Source organism: Eutrigla gurnardus (assembly GCF_963514095.1).
Source record: "Eutrigla gurnardus genome assembly, chromosome: 6".
In the NCBI taxonomy this organism is placed as follows: domain Eukaryota; kingdom Metazoa; phylum Chordata; class Actinopteri; order Perciformes; family Triglidae; genus Eutrigla; species Eutrigla gurnardus.
Window position 1 is genome coordinate 29,751,894 of NC_139920.1, and position 13,528 is coordinate 29,765,421.

The 13,528-nt window shown below is 46.9% G+C and overlaps 2 protein-coding genes across 2 annotated transcripts; one reads left to right on the plus strand and one right to left on the minus strand.

The window, feature by feature from the left end:
• Positions 1-224: 224 nt before the first annotated feature.
• Positions 225-3,454, minus strand: LOC311014488 (inactive tyrosine-protein kinase PRAG1). The gene is made up of 4 exons (XM_084011117.1): positions 3,254-3,454; positions 2,951-3,099; positions 1,975-2,486; positions 225-1,651 (listed from the first exon to the last, which is right to left on the minus strand). The coding sequence occupies exons 1-4, from the start codon at positions 3,313-3,315 to the stop codon at positions 632-634; spliced, it is 1,743 nt and encodes a 580-aa protein (XP_083867243.1). The 5' UTR covers positions 3,316-3,454; the 3' UTR covers positions 225-631.
• Positions 3,455-6,009: 2,555 nt separating this feature from the next.
• org (oogenesis-related gene) lies at positions 6,010-9,431 on the plus strand. The gene is made up of 7 exons (XM_084011516.1): positions 6,010-6,101; positions 7,289-7,379; positions 7,448-7,519; positions 7,604-7,823; positions 8,262-8,422; positions 8,662-8,766; positions 8,849-9,431. The coding sequence occupies exons 2-7, from the start codon at positions 7,323-7,325 to the stop codon at positions 8,894-8,896; spliced, it is 663 nt and encodes a 220-aa protein (XP_083867642.1). The 5' UTR covers positions 6,010-6,101; positions 7,289-7,322; the 3' UTR covers positions 8,897-9,431.
• The last annotated feature ends 4,097 nt before the right edge of the window (positions 9,432-13,528 follow it).

The following is a 13,528-nucleotide window of genomic DNA, read 5'->3' on the forward strand; positions in this document are numbered from 1 at the left end:
TTGTGTACGTGTGTGTGTATGTGTACGGCCTCGGGTCAAGGGGAGTCCTGTTGTTTCCTTGTGAAACAGCGCCTCTGTGCGGTTGAATTTGTAACCACGCACCGTTTGATTACCGACCAATCAGGAACATCCCAACACGAGCAGAGCTTCACAATAACAGGCTCATCGTTACTTAAAAAACAGTTTGATTAATCTGTGTGGGGTTCTTCTGAAGAAGACTGAAAAGAAAGAAGACATACACAATCACACGTTTCAAACCTGCACAGCTATGTGAGTGGAATAATGAGAAAATGAAATGGCTGACTCTGATGCAGGGAAGAGGTGTTCGGGGACAGTGGCTCGCTATTATCCTGATTTATCCTGAATAATCACACAACGGACTCAGTGAGGACAAGAGAGACAACTTCTGCATTATTATTTAAATGGCAGAGAAAAACAGGAAAACAGAAATCGTTCTTGTATAATTCCAACATGTATGCAAGAAGCTGATTGAAGAGGTACATGTTAAGGGTCCTGAATGCTTATGCAGTATTTTGTTTTTACAAAATGTTTGTACATTTTACATTGAAGAGCATTATATATTATATATATAGAGATATACATATAGACCTATACACAGACTGTTTTCTGTTCAAGGTGGACCGTCCATATTCCGAGTGAGCCACAGCTGACTGGACGTGCTCTCGACTGTCTTCGGATCTGTGAATGACAGGTACTGCAAGCACATACAGTCCTCCCAATCCAGAGCAGACTGATCCTGGATCAGCCCTCTCTCTGCCAACTTCATCACCAGCAGGGCCCGCTTGACAGTCAGCCAGTTGTGTGCGGCGGCGGCGGTCATGGGGAAGCTGTGGCTGAAGAGCGGGACCCGTGGCCCCCAGAGGAGAACCTGAAGCAGGGCCACCATGTCTGCAACCTGTGGCCTGCAGCTGCTCTCACTCTGGAGCAGAGAGGCCAGATAAAGGAGCCCCCTTCGGTACGAGGACTCGGACCGGGTTGGGACTGGTGAGTTGAGGCAGTATTGAATTAGGGCTCTAATCTGGGATGTGATGTAGGTGAAGGGGTGAGCTGCAGACGAGGCAGGTGGTCGCGGCGTTAACACCACGCGAGGGGAACCGTGTGTCCGCCATAAGGTCTGGGTCTTTCCTTTCCCCCCCATCACTCCCCACTCCTTCTCTTCTCTCCATCTGCTGGTCTTGGAAGCCCTCTTTGCTTCAGAAGCCTTGTGGTCTCGCTTGCTTTCTCCCTCTTCATCCTCCCTGTTGGGCCACACTAAAAAGATCCCTCGAGGCCTCAGCTCGGCTGCAGCGGTGCTGATGTTGCACAGATGTTGCAAGCCCGTTAATATCTGCAGCAGCAGAGCACACACCCGCCTGTCGTACTCCACACAGGCTGTGCTCTGCAGCGAGCCGCTCTCCTGGACAAAGTCCTCCAGGGTGGCGCTCGGCAGGTCTCTCTCAACACTCACCGGGACGCCTCTCTGGAGGAAACACTGCACTGAGGTCAGATCGACCTTTGTGTGAGCCGCCGCGTATGCAGCGCAACCTCCGCCTGGTGGTTTAGCCGCAGTGCAGTCTGCAATGACATCCTGCACGTTGACATGCGATGGCTGGTGCTTGTCTGAGGGAGCTTCATCAGTCTGTTTGTGCACCTGCACAGAAAAAGAAGCAAAACAGACAAAAAAAAAAATTAAAGTCATAATCTAGAAACACCTAGTTATTGATGTGAATAGAAAAATGCTTTGTGCTTGTGACACCTGATGACGGTTAAGAGGAAGTGTTTCTGGAACCGCAAGTCGGTGTGACAGTTACCAATCTGGATTGAGATCAAGTTTGCACTGTGTGCAACGTGCACACGGCTTTGTTTTATATAACAGGGGCAATGTGACTGCAAGTGAATACAGAACACACAACAACAGAACATTTGAACAAACTGGGAACTAGCTGGAGTGAATTCAAAGAGCTGGAACATTACCCTCAAAGCCAGCATCCTCCCTGGGAGTTTGGGGCTGTGCAGGCTGTAGTAAACCATGTCCCCGATCTGCTTCGGCTCGCCGTCCTCACACAGCAGGAAATCCTGGAGCTGGTATGAGCTGACGTCCCTCTCTGGGGCCTGCAGCAGGATCCCAGCCTCCACACTGTGTGCCGTGCTTCGCAGGAAGAGCAGATGCCGATGCTGGATCCCCTGAGAAACGACCCTCTGGTCCTCAAACATGCTGAAGAGTTTGAGCAGATGCTCGTCGGGGGTGTCAAAGGTCAGCTGGGAGAAGGACACTAAGGGGGCGGGGTCGTGGAACAAAGTGTCGGGTACGGGAGCCAGCATGTACAGGGGGTTGTCAAAGTTCTGAGGGCGTATTTGCAGGGGAGGCAGATGGGAGAGTTGATCCACATTGGTGCCGGGGAGGGAGAGGGTGCGAACTAACCTCTTCTTTGGAACAGGCGGCGGGGTTTCATCTGAGAAAAACCTCGCCTGGTGTCGGGAGGGATCTGAGCGAAAAGAAGAGATTTAGGTCAAACTTTAATGCTGAGCAAGAGCAATGAACAGGCAAGAGTGTGGGGAGTCGGCGGCGTCACACTCCAGGAAGCCGTTTGTCTGGAGGATCAGCGGCAACAATATCACATGAACCAAAAGTTTCAGAGGGTTACTTCCTCTGTTTCAGTTCTTATGAAAAGCCTTCACCGTGACCACACGCTATATAGTAAGATGTGACTTTTTACCATCACACCATGTGTGCATGTGTAAGTCATTGTTTCAAGAATTGGGGAAGCACACACCAGTAAATGATTTGTGACATTTAGCAGACGCGTGGACTTTCCCTTACGTTCCCTCACGTCTTGGTTCTTTGTAATTATAATAATAATAATAATACATTAATAATACATTTTATTTATAGTGCACTTTACATCAACTCAATGACCTCAAAGTGCCACGCTAAGTGCTGTGTACCCACCGTAGCGCCGGTGTAAGGGGCACTGGGCTGCGTGGCAATCCGTGGCTTCAGGGAAGACGTCGTCGCATTCGTAGTTTTCATGCCGGAGTCCAACAGGGCTGAACAGGGCGGGGTTGGACTCCACGCTGGAGCATCTGGAAGAGTGGCTCCTGTGTGAGAAGATGCACAGCAAAAAGCCACCGAAGTGCATTTACACTGCAGGAGGTTTGACAACACCAAATATAAAATTATATTTACATGTGATAACCTTCTTTTATCCCTCCTCACTGTTAACAGCATCTATAAGAAGTCTGCTGGCCTCACCTGTGCTGCTTGACCGGCAGCGCTGGTGGCTGCTCCTCAACTCTGCCAGGACCAGACGCCATCAGGAGTCTACACCCCGAACCTGCTCCTCCACCGTTATCACTGCTGTGTGTGTGTGTGTGTGTGAGTGTGTGTGTGTGTGTGTGTGTGTGTGTGTGTGTGTGAGTGTGTGTGCAGCTCACAGGTGTCTAACTCAGTGCCTCTCTGAAATACTTTCAGTTTATCTCAGTAACTCCCTCTGATGCTCTCTCTCTCCCTCCCCCCCTCCCTCCCTCCCTCTGTTAGTCTCATGTTTTAGAGTGTGAATGCTCCTGCTATCTTTCGCCCTGATCGTTTTCAGGCTGAGCGTGTGGTTGGCACCGGAAAAGTCTGTTCTGAGGGCAAAAGGCGGTTCTTTGAGTTAACCTCAACTTGACAGAATGAGGAAGAGCAGTTACAGCAGAGCCCCTTCAATCTGCTTCAACTCTCTTTTCTCTCTCAGTCGCTCTACATTCGCCTACATGTGTCGCCTCGAAGGGAACTTCTCCCATGTGGACGATGCAGTTTGAGCCTCTACTGCAGTTTGAACGCCCTCTTCGAGTGTTTGCTTTCACTGGCTTTAAAGGAAGGGTTGAAAATGAAAGCAGGTACAGACCGAGGTGATTTAGCAACTTTATTTTGGACAAATATGTATATCTCTATTTAGTGAATGGAAATTCCCGTAAATGATGACATAGGAAGGAAGGAAAGCTTCTTTTTACTATGAAAAAAAGACAGAATAATCATAATGACTCTTATTTGTGCGTACCGCTTAATCAATTAAATGATTTCACTCCAACTGTGATTAAAAAGACATCAACATTATCATCTTTCATTTAATACAAACAAAACAGCAATATCAGGAAAAGCTAGTTCATTAGGAGTCTACAGTGAAACTAGCAAGGCTGTTAGTAAAAGCTAACATCAGCATGCTAACGTGCTCACAACGACAATGCTAAAATGCTGATGTTAGCATGAACTGCCATGTTTGCCATCTACTAATCAGTGCAGCGAAGGCTGATGGGAACGCAGTGAGTTTTGCAGCGATTTGGTCGTAAACTAAAGCGTTGGACTACATTTTGATGATGTTTTTGAAATGAGGTGCCATTTTAAAATGTTCTTGGTAGTCAGTGGCCACCACATCGACAGTAAGGTTAACATTAAGTTTGGCATCAAAATGTAAATCTCCAAATCAATCTGTAGTGTCATTTCATCCATAAAGGCAACAATTTAAAACATACTAAATACTCCAATAATCAGGACATTGTAAATATATATGGGAGCACCATAAAAGAAGGCTGAGTTGAAATCATTAACCCTACTACAAACTTGTTCTGTGCCAGTATTGTTATGCATTTAATATAATATCATATATTATTATCATATTAGAAAGAGGTCATTGTGTGAGTTCCATGAAAGCGGAAACTCCTTATCTGGTTGCGACGTGTTCTTGTGTAATGATCCATGTCATGCACACAAACAAAACAACACGTTGGGTGATTATAATTTTAGATCATCTGCGTCTATTCTCATGTCCAGGGACTCATTCTTGTGTTTTCACCTCCCTCCACTTAGAGCCAGCACTCTGCATCATAATGATATTTGCCCGCTATGTCTGCGAGTGGGAGTGCGGGCTGTGAAGATGCATTAGTCCACCATCATTAAGAGGCCCTTAATGATGGTGGACTCATGCATCTCCACGGAAGCACAAACATGATACGCAAAAATATTGCAGCAGTCTGTTTATTTGGGTTCATTTTTCATGAGTTTTCACAGCTTAATCATGATGACATTTTTGTCTACTTGTGAGACAAAAACGACCTTCTTAGGAAATTGATAGCAATCGGCACATTATTTACATGAACAGATGCACAAATGAAGTTGTATAAAAGCACGTGACATGAAATCAGCCCCGCGCTTTCATCCCTAATGGCGGGAGGTGAAGTGTTTGGTGATGACCTCGTAGAAGCGGTGTTTGCGTCTGCCGTCTGGTTGTCTGGGCTTAGAAGAGGATGTGGCTTTGATTGGAGGTGCAGAAGAAGCTTTTATCTCTTCCTTTACTGGTGTGTCTTTATGCAGTGAGTCAGTTAAGTCTTTAGACGTCCTCTTCTTGTCTCCCGGCAGCTGAGAAGAGTTGCCTTTGTTGTCCGCCGGAGCTTTGCTGAGACAGCACGCCGTCTCCTCGTCCTTGTTTAAGCGCCGCAGCCCGGCTTGGCAGAGGAGCGCCTCCTCGCTCGCCATCTGTGGGCTCTGGCTGAGCGTGACGAAGCCGTACGGGGTGGTGACTTTGGTGAGGTGTGGCAGGGAGAGGGCGGCTCTGCTGGCAGGGTCCAGGCAGTGCTGGGCCTCGGCCAAGGAGCAGGGATAGGACACCTCCCTCTGTAAGAGAGCTCTCCTCTGGGTGAAGGGGTCTGAGACGCTCCGTGACGCCCTGCGGACCGACAGACCCGAACTGAAGCCTGAGGATGCCGTGGACGACGGCAGCGTGGAACAGGCCAAGGAGGCAGATGAAGTTGACTCCAACTCTGTCCCAGAAGAGCCTTCCTCTGACTCGGCGTCCTCCTCCTCCCCCGTGTCTTTGTCCAACGACCTGAAGCTGTTCTGCACAGACAGACTCGGTATAGTGAACTGTGGGATGCTGTCGGGTGTCAGGATGTTTGGATAAATGCTCTCCCGGCTCGTCTGGAAGTCCGATCCCAGGGAACACCCGAGGGACCTCGCGCTGCTGGTAGCCCACAAGAGTGCCCGGATGCCTGTGCTGCTGTGTCTCCGCGATGTGGAGAAATCATCCAGAGCTTTGGCTCCACTGGAAATAGCTCCAATGCTGAACGTCCGTGTAACCGTGTCCTTATCCATCACTCGGATGTCTCTCGCTCTCGTCTTTGCACTCGGGGTCGGTTTGCAGATTGGCAAGAGGCTGGATGACCGGCGGCCTTTATACACCCCCCCCACACACACACACACACACATCTTGTTCTCCACCAAACAACGCATTAACAGATGCGTAAATGTGACGAAAGCCAGAGGAGGAAACGGTTACCAAATAGGGAGCTTGTCAAGTGTGGAAGTATAATGATGGGCCTCTCTTTAAAACCTCTTCATATGCTAAAGAGCAGACCGAGACGCTGCATCTCTCCACCACTCTCTACGTCAGGCATGTTACTAATTATAACTTCTCATCATTCCAGGTTGTGGATGTTTGTTGTCATGAATCTGTCAACGTGAACAAAGCCAGTAACAGTCAAATAAGAGGCTCGAACTAGGAATAAAGTATTCTCTATCTATCTATCTATCTATCTATCTATCTATCTATCTATCTATCTATCTATCTATCTATCTATCTATCTATCTATCTATCTATATCTATCTATCCATCTATCCATCTATCTATCCATCTATCCATCTATCCATCTATCTATCCATCTATCCATCTATCCATCTATCTATCTATCTATCTATCTATCTATCTATCTATCTAAAACAATGACAACAACAAATCTAACGTTATGCTAATGAGCTGACCCGTGTACAGAGAGTAAGAGCGGATCTAATATGGAGTATGGATACCAATTTACATCTAACTATATTCTTAATTTATCAGATATTTATCAAGGACTTTAAGTTCAAACATCAGTTAATGGATTCATAAAAAGCCGCCGGCTAATGAAAGGTTTCTTCTTTGTTACATGTTTGTTTTGACTCATTTTAAAATCATCACTTATTATTTATTTATATTTATTATTATGTTACAACATCTAGATTGAATGCAGTCAAACAGCACTAGCATCACCTTATGAATGTAGTATTTGACCTCCTCTGCTGTCTAAGTCAGTCACGTGACCACCATCTCGCGGGCTTTTGCCGGTTAATTGGCAGGACTTGCTCATTGGTCCGCTCCGTGGGTCTGTCCCTCTTGATTGGCTGAACAGCGGCAACTTCAGGGTACATCTCGGCCTCCGGAGCTGCTGCCCACCAGTTACCCTCCAGGTCCCAACCCTCCTCTTCCTCTTCCTCCAGGCCGGCAGGTTCAGAGGCTCGGACCCGCAGCAGGATGGCTTGTGAAATCCGCAGAGACGCCGTGGAGCCGGAAGAGCCCGGAAGTAGCGAGGTAATGGCGGAGCAGCAGGTGGTGCTTGTAACGGCTGTTGGACGCTGACTAACGGTTTGTCTCTGCAGGACGTCGTCGCGACGACAGACGGCTTCTTCGGCTCCGTGCTGCGCGGCCTCTTCTGGCCCTTCGGCCTCGTGGTACGACCAGCTTCCGTCTGTGTTTCGCCGATTTTAAACTGATTTCTTCTGTAAAGGTGGATCTTACATGGCCGCTGCCCACAGGTGCGCACGTACCGCGGGTTTTGGTGGTGGCTGGGCTTCCGGCAGCCACAGGAGAGAGTCACCGTCAGCCCCGCGGTGACCGGGCCCGCTCGCCAGAGCCTCGCCGGCCGCAAGCGCCTGCGTCGGGTGACCCGCATGCTGCTGTCCATCCTGCCCCGCAGGATCCAGGGCGCCCTGGGGTACCCGGTCTCCAGCAGCATCGGGCTCTCCCTCTCTCCAGGTGTGGCGCATATTTGATGTCCTTTTTGAGCTAATACTTTATTTTGGTTTCATCAGAGGCTTGATTTTCCAACGTAGTTTTGACTAAACGTGAGGAATGTAAAAGCATTGATAATAAATAAAATATAAAGGTGTTCTTGGCATGGTTCAGGTGAGGCTGATCAGTGTTTACAGGTGTAGGCGACGTCCCATAACCAGCCACTATAATGCTGCTCAGTCCTGAGTTTATAGCCAGTACCAGAAACCTTCTAGGAGCTGCATTCTCTACACCATGTAGTGAATAAAATCAGGATAACTAGTGCCTGATTAGTGTAGCCTGTTGAGTAATGTGTGCTTAAAGCTGGGGTTGCAGTAGTGTGATTTTTGTTTTAATTTTTTAATGAATAGGCTGGATGATTGAAATGCGTGACTTCTCAAAACTGACTGTCTTCCCCAACAGAAATCAGGCTGTCTCCCACTAAACCTTGTGGAAAGGGCAGCAAGAGGAAGCAGGATGAGTTGGATGAGGATGAGGAGGAAGAAGAGACTCAGACCTGGGTGGAAGCACTCAACCAGGAGCTGGCCGACGACGAAGACCCAGAGGAGGATCCCGACTACGAGGTTGGTCCTGATGGGTGTATGTGGTTTGCTCCACACGTGCTGTACTCTATTCTTTATCTGTACACGGATGAACTAGTCTATAATGTGAAGGGAAATGGCGGTATATCAGGATTTGTTCTATAATTACCACGCTAAGTTTCTAGTGGTAACATGTACACACTTGTACAAATACACCTACAATTCAAAAACCCTTCGTGATGGATGCGGACGTCCGTTTCCTAACGCTGACCATCTCTCAGCCCAGCAGCGTCGAGACGGAGAGTGAAGAGTACCGCTCACACAACAACACGGACAGCGACATTGAGGTTCAGGGGTCAAGCGTCGTCATTGAGGATGTGAACACGGTAAGATTCGTGTCCCTGGAGTTTAACGAAGCTGATTAATGGAGACGTGAAAGACTTAACATGACTTCCTTTGTGTTTATAGGATATTGAGCTGTCGATTCCATCGGCAGTCGTGTGCCCTGCTGTTTAATATCGTATTGACAAAATGTATTTCAATGGTTTTCTATGTTCAATAACATTTGTCCCTTGCCTTGATGTTGCTGTGGCCTCCCACTAGATGGCAATGACTTTCTATTGCTCAACGGAGTTGACAAAGTGAGGAAATGTGCTACACCATCGGTATTTATAAGGTCTGTTTAATGCAGCTGGCCCACTTCATTTTTTTTAAAGGCTTTGTTGTAAGTGGTGTTTTTCAAGTTGCTCAACTTTGTTCCTGATGGGTTGCTCTTAATCTGGAAAACTGTCCACTGTGATTGTGTGTAAATTGGAATCTAATAAATATTGCACCAAATTTCTCTCATTGTGCCATTTGTTGCCTTTTTAAGCTTCAGTTTTCACTTTAACCAGCGAGTGCTTCCTGTGTCATCACAGCCAAAGTATCTTTTAAAAAAAAAAAAAAAATAAAGGGAACCTGCAAAGCACATGTTGCCCTTTTTAAAGCAAAGATGCAGACTCTGACTAATTAACACAAATGTTTCTGAATTTAGGCTCCCAAAGCTGCTTTTCATACAAACCTTCACTGCTGCTCTGAAGAGCAGTGTCTGTTTCTGGACCTCGGTGATTTGGCCAAAGAAGCCTTAACGAGGCGGAGGTGGCGTCGCAGCAGCTGGCCTCTGGTGTGCTGAGGATAGTCTGCAGATTAAAAATGTGACCCACGCTTGGCTTAATCAAGAGATTTTCACATGTATAAAATCCTTCAATGGGCTTCGACTGTATTGTCACACTTGTCCCAACAAAACATCAGCTTGTTTAACTTGACTGTAATTTATCTCCAGAGAGCAGCTTTTAATTTGAATATATTGGTAATGGTTTTTAACTAAATCTTAAACTTTTATTAATCCAAATATCACATGGGTGTGATGAACACACCTTTAAACCATCTCCTGCTTTGACAGTGGGAGGAGCCGTGCTGCTTTTGACTTTCAGTCCTTTTGACCGGAGTTCATCTGAGCAGCAAACGAGTGATCACGGATCTCCCCCTCCCTCGGACTCTGTGCTGCAGGTGAAGGGGTGAGCCGCTGGCATCAGGAGATGACGTGGAGCGTCACATTGTTTGCCTGGTCGTGCCTCTTCACGCTCGAGTGTGAGCTGTTTGCAGTGGGTGGCCGGCTACCGTGAAAAGGCTCTACGGACCTCTTGAAAACGTCTTGAGCCGGTCCTCGTCCGGCAATCAGCCGCTGCTCTCCCACTCTGCAGATGGAACAGATCTGAGGCTTGAGATGAGCATTAGTTGCTTCCTCTTGTATCAATCTTGTTCCTGCATGTGCATGAGCTGTTTTTGGGAGGCGTTCCTCAAACTAACGTGTAGAGCCGTCGTTATCGAGGAAGTCAGGAGGGGAACTGTGATTTTTATACATGAAGTTCAGTTTATTAGTCATGAGAACTCAGTCTGAAAACATTCGTATGTTAGATGATGCTCTGGAGGAGCTTCGTCATGTCTTGGATCATGACCCTGGTGACATCAGCAGGGGGTTATCTCGGTAACGGAAAACCAGCATTACAGACAGAAGTTTTGAGTGAGGAAGATGCGGGTGTGTATCAATTGCATTGTTGGGAATTAAGGATTCAGACCCATACTGCAGAATATCTCGGCCTCTGCTCTTTTCCCCCTGAAATTTTGACCATTCTTTTTCTGCATCTGAATTTCTGGCTTGTCTGTTGCAGCCACAGCTAAATGATATTGTGGCAAAGGGAAACGTGTCAAAAATGATGCCAAAGATTTGTTAAAAACAGGAAAGTCAACACCTCTGAGGATCAAAATAAACATTTAGCATTATGAACTGCTGTCTGAGTTAATTTGTCTGCTCTGTGTATTTACCTGACGAGAGTTCAGAGTTTTTGAAAGAGACCAGCATGGATGAGAAATGATTCAGCCGTCACCGACATCCAGCTGCCTTCAATTCAATTAATTCCTGAAAACACTTGGAAGTTGTTTTGATGGTGAATGTTGTGTCTTGCTTCTTTTCTTTTTCCCCCTCAGATGTTTTTCGCCTCTTGACGCTCAGGTGCAAAGGCAGCTGCCACCTTGCTGAAGCAGCAGAGCACACATTGGTAGGAATTAAATGCTTGATGTGTGTGTGTGTGTGTGTGTGTGTGTGTGTGTGTTTGTGGGAAGGGCAGCAGAAGCAGTCAGAGCTGGATACAGAACAGGAACTGATGGTCTCTGGGGGTTCTGTTGGCTGTCTGAACGTTTGAAGGGTAGACTGCTCAGCAGACGCAGCGATGGAGAGCATCGACCTCTATCTCTGGTGTTTGTAGCCAGCTGGAGGCCGCTTTTTTAAAACCAGAATGCTCCATCTTTGCCTTTTTCCACAAGCAAGGTGAAACACAGCGTCTGGAAGGGGGGGCTGAAATAAAATGCATGCACGGTACCCAAGGGTGCCGCGGAACAAAAGGCTGCCGGCCTCGTGCACTGAATGAAGTGGAGGTGTTGTTGTTCTGAAGTGAATGCTTGCAAGCAGAGGTGATTTGTTGGTTCGGTTTAGATGCAGGCTGCTTATGTTGCATGCAGCAGGCGCTTTCATATTATGTCACTCCCTTTTTTTATTTATCCTTTGTGTATTTTAAATTAAATGTGACCTGATCCATGTGTGTTTATGCAACACAGATTGTTATAAAACCTCTCACACACACACACACACACACACACACACACACACACACACACACACACACACACCAACCAGCCACATCTAGGACTCGACATCGGCTTATTGTCACCTTGAATGAATGGCGGCAGGTGCCGGCTGCTCCCCAGGCCCCCAGTCTGACCTGCAGGCTATTATCCGCTCCATTACAATGTGACTCTGTGATGTCAGCGCTCAAACTCACTCTCCTGCCTGGCTTGTTTTTTCCTGCTGCAACCTGCTTTGCTGCCCCTCTCGACGCAGGCATGCAGCGTGTTTCCCCCTTGCCTCCGGCCTAATGACCTGCTGTCCCCGTAGATTTCGAAAGCATCCATCATGTTCAGAGAGGTAGAGCAGGAAAGAAAGGAGGCATGAAAAATGAAGCAGACACACGGAGCCCTCCGTTAGGCATATATACGCTGTGATGCTGAAGACGGCGAGGTTCTGTCGAGAAGTTTCAAGAGTAAAGTTAACCTGCACGGGAGTCAAATCTTATAACCATGGCAATATTCACTTTACCAAGGTTTTCTAACAGTAATATGTGTCTACTAAACCCTCAGAAAGGTCATGACCTCATGTAGGGAAACACACACACACCACCATGAACCGGCTACATCCTCATCCAGGGAGGAGCATGGTCAGACAGCTCCTGTTTGGAGCAGGGCTGAAAAAGAGGGATTTTTTTAGGCTTCTTTTTTGAGCAGCAAACTTCAAAAACATGTTGCGGGGTCCTCCTGAGACGTGAACTTGTCCAAAAGGAGGAGCATAATACCGGAGCTTTAATCGATGTTGATTTAAGTGGAGAGGATGTGCTGCCTGTGGATGAGCTCCACTTCCACCTCTGGGCGTCGTCTTTCAAAAAATCCAGTCAACTTTTCAGAACAAGACAGAATCGAGTAAATTTGTTTTAGAGATAATTTGACACGGCAGCATTTTTCATTTCCTTAATGTTGGTTTTATCCCTTCAAATAGTTTTATATGATAATCTGATGCCCTGAACTGTTCACAGGCCAGCTTATCCTCAAAGTCCTCCCTCCCTGAGCCACCCGGCATCATCACCTCAGCTTCTCATCTGGATAAGTGTATTTTACATCTCACTGCGCTCCTTGATCAATCCCGTGGGATTTAAAGGCTTTTCTGCTATCAGTGATTGTGTTTGTCCTTGTCTGGAGGAAGGTCGCCAACACCTCTGGCTCACAGAAGACCGCGGCGGCTTTTCAAAGTCAGCTTCTGCCTCTGCCGGTGATCAAAATCCCTTCACACATTCGTCATGCTGATTCTAAGAAACACAGCCGGGAGAGATTTGTAACAACTCCGTTCAGGAAGTCAGACAGCTCGTAAATCTTAATTCACAGTCGGGAGCTGCAGCGAATCTGATTTCTCTGACCTTTGACTCTCTCTTGTTCAATTTGTTCAGGCCAGCTGAAGGAATTCTGTCACTTTGTGCTCACAGCAAGTTGGTCTGAATACCTCGTCCAGCCTCCTCCTCTCTCGTTGAGATGCATTTTAGGGACTGAGACGTCCTTCATTGCACGCTGAGGTCGATTTCCAGGTCAGAGGCAGGAGAACAGCAGACGGGTGGTGGTGCTTCTAGAAATACATTTGTTTTTGTTATCAATTTCTTATTTACAAATGATTTAATTAAAAAAATTGTTTTACAAATATAGATTGGCGACCTGTCCAGGGTGAACCCTGCCTTCGCCCGCGACCCTGAATACAGGATAAGCAGTGGACAATGGATGGTTTTACAAATGTAGTTGCTCTTTGTGGATAGGAGTATACAATGTATAATAAATGTTGCTAAACTTTAATATATGTCTAAATACTACTGAAACGGTACTATGAAGCACGTAAAAGTGTAAAAATGCGTAACATGCACAAAGTAAAGTGACAGACTCTCAAAGTCAAAGCTTGAAAAGTAGAAAAATCTGCTAAACTGAAAAAAAAAAAAACCTGTCAGAATGGAAAAACTGAGC

Excerpts from the sequence above, each read along its gene's own strand:
- org (XM_084011516.1), top strand. The coding sequence starts at position 7,323 with ATGGCTTGTGAAATCCGCAGAGACGCCGTGGAGCCGGAAGAGCCCGGA. Across the intron at positions 7,380-7,447 it reads AAGAGCCCGGAAGTAGCGAG|GACGTCGTCGCGACGACAGA; the intron begins GTAATGGCGGAG and ends TTGTCTCTGCAG. Across the intron at positions 7,520-7,603 it reads TCTGGCCCTTCGGCCTCGTG|GTGCGCACGTACCGCGGGTT; the intron begins GTACGACCAGCT and ends CGCTGCCCACAG.
- LOC311014488 (XM_084011117.1), bottom strand. The coding sequence starts at position 3,315 with ATGGCGTCTGGTCCTGGCAGAGTTGAGGAGCAGCCACCAGCGCTGCCG. Across the intron at positions 3,100-3,253 it reads CTGCCGGTCAAGCAGCACAG|GAGCCACTCTTCCAGATGCT; the intron begins GTGAGGCCAGCA and ends CTTCTCACACAG. Across the intron at positions 2,487-2,950 it reads CCCCTTACACCGGCGCTACG|ATCCCTCCCGACACCAGGCG; the intron begins GTGGGTACACAG and ends CTTTTCGCTCAG.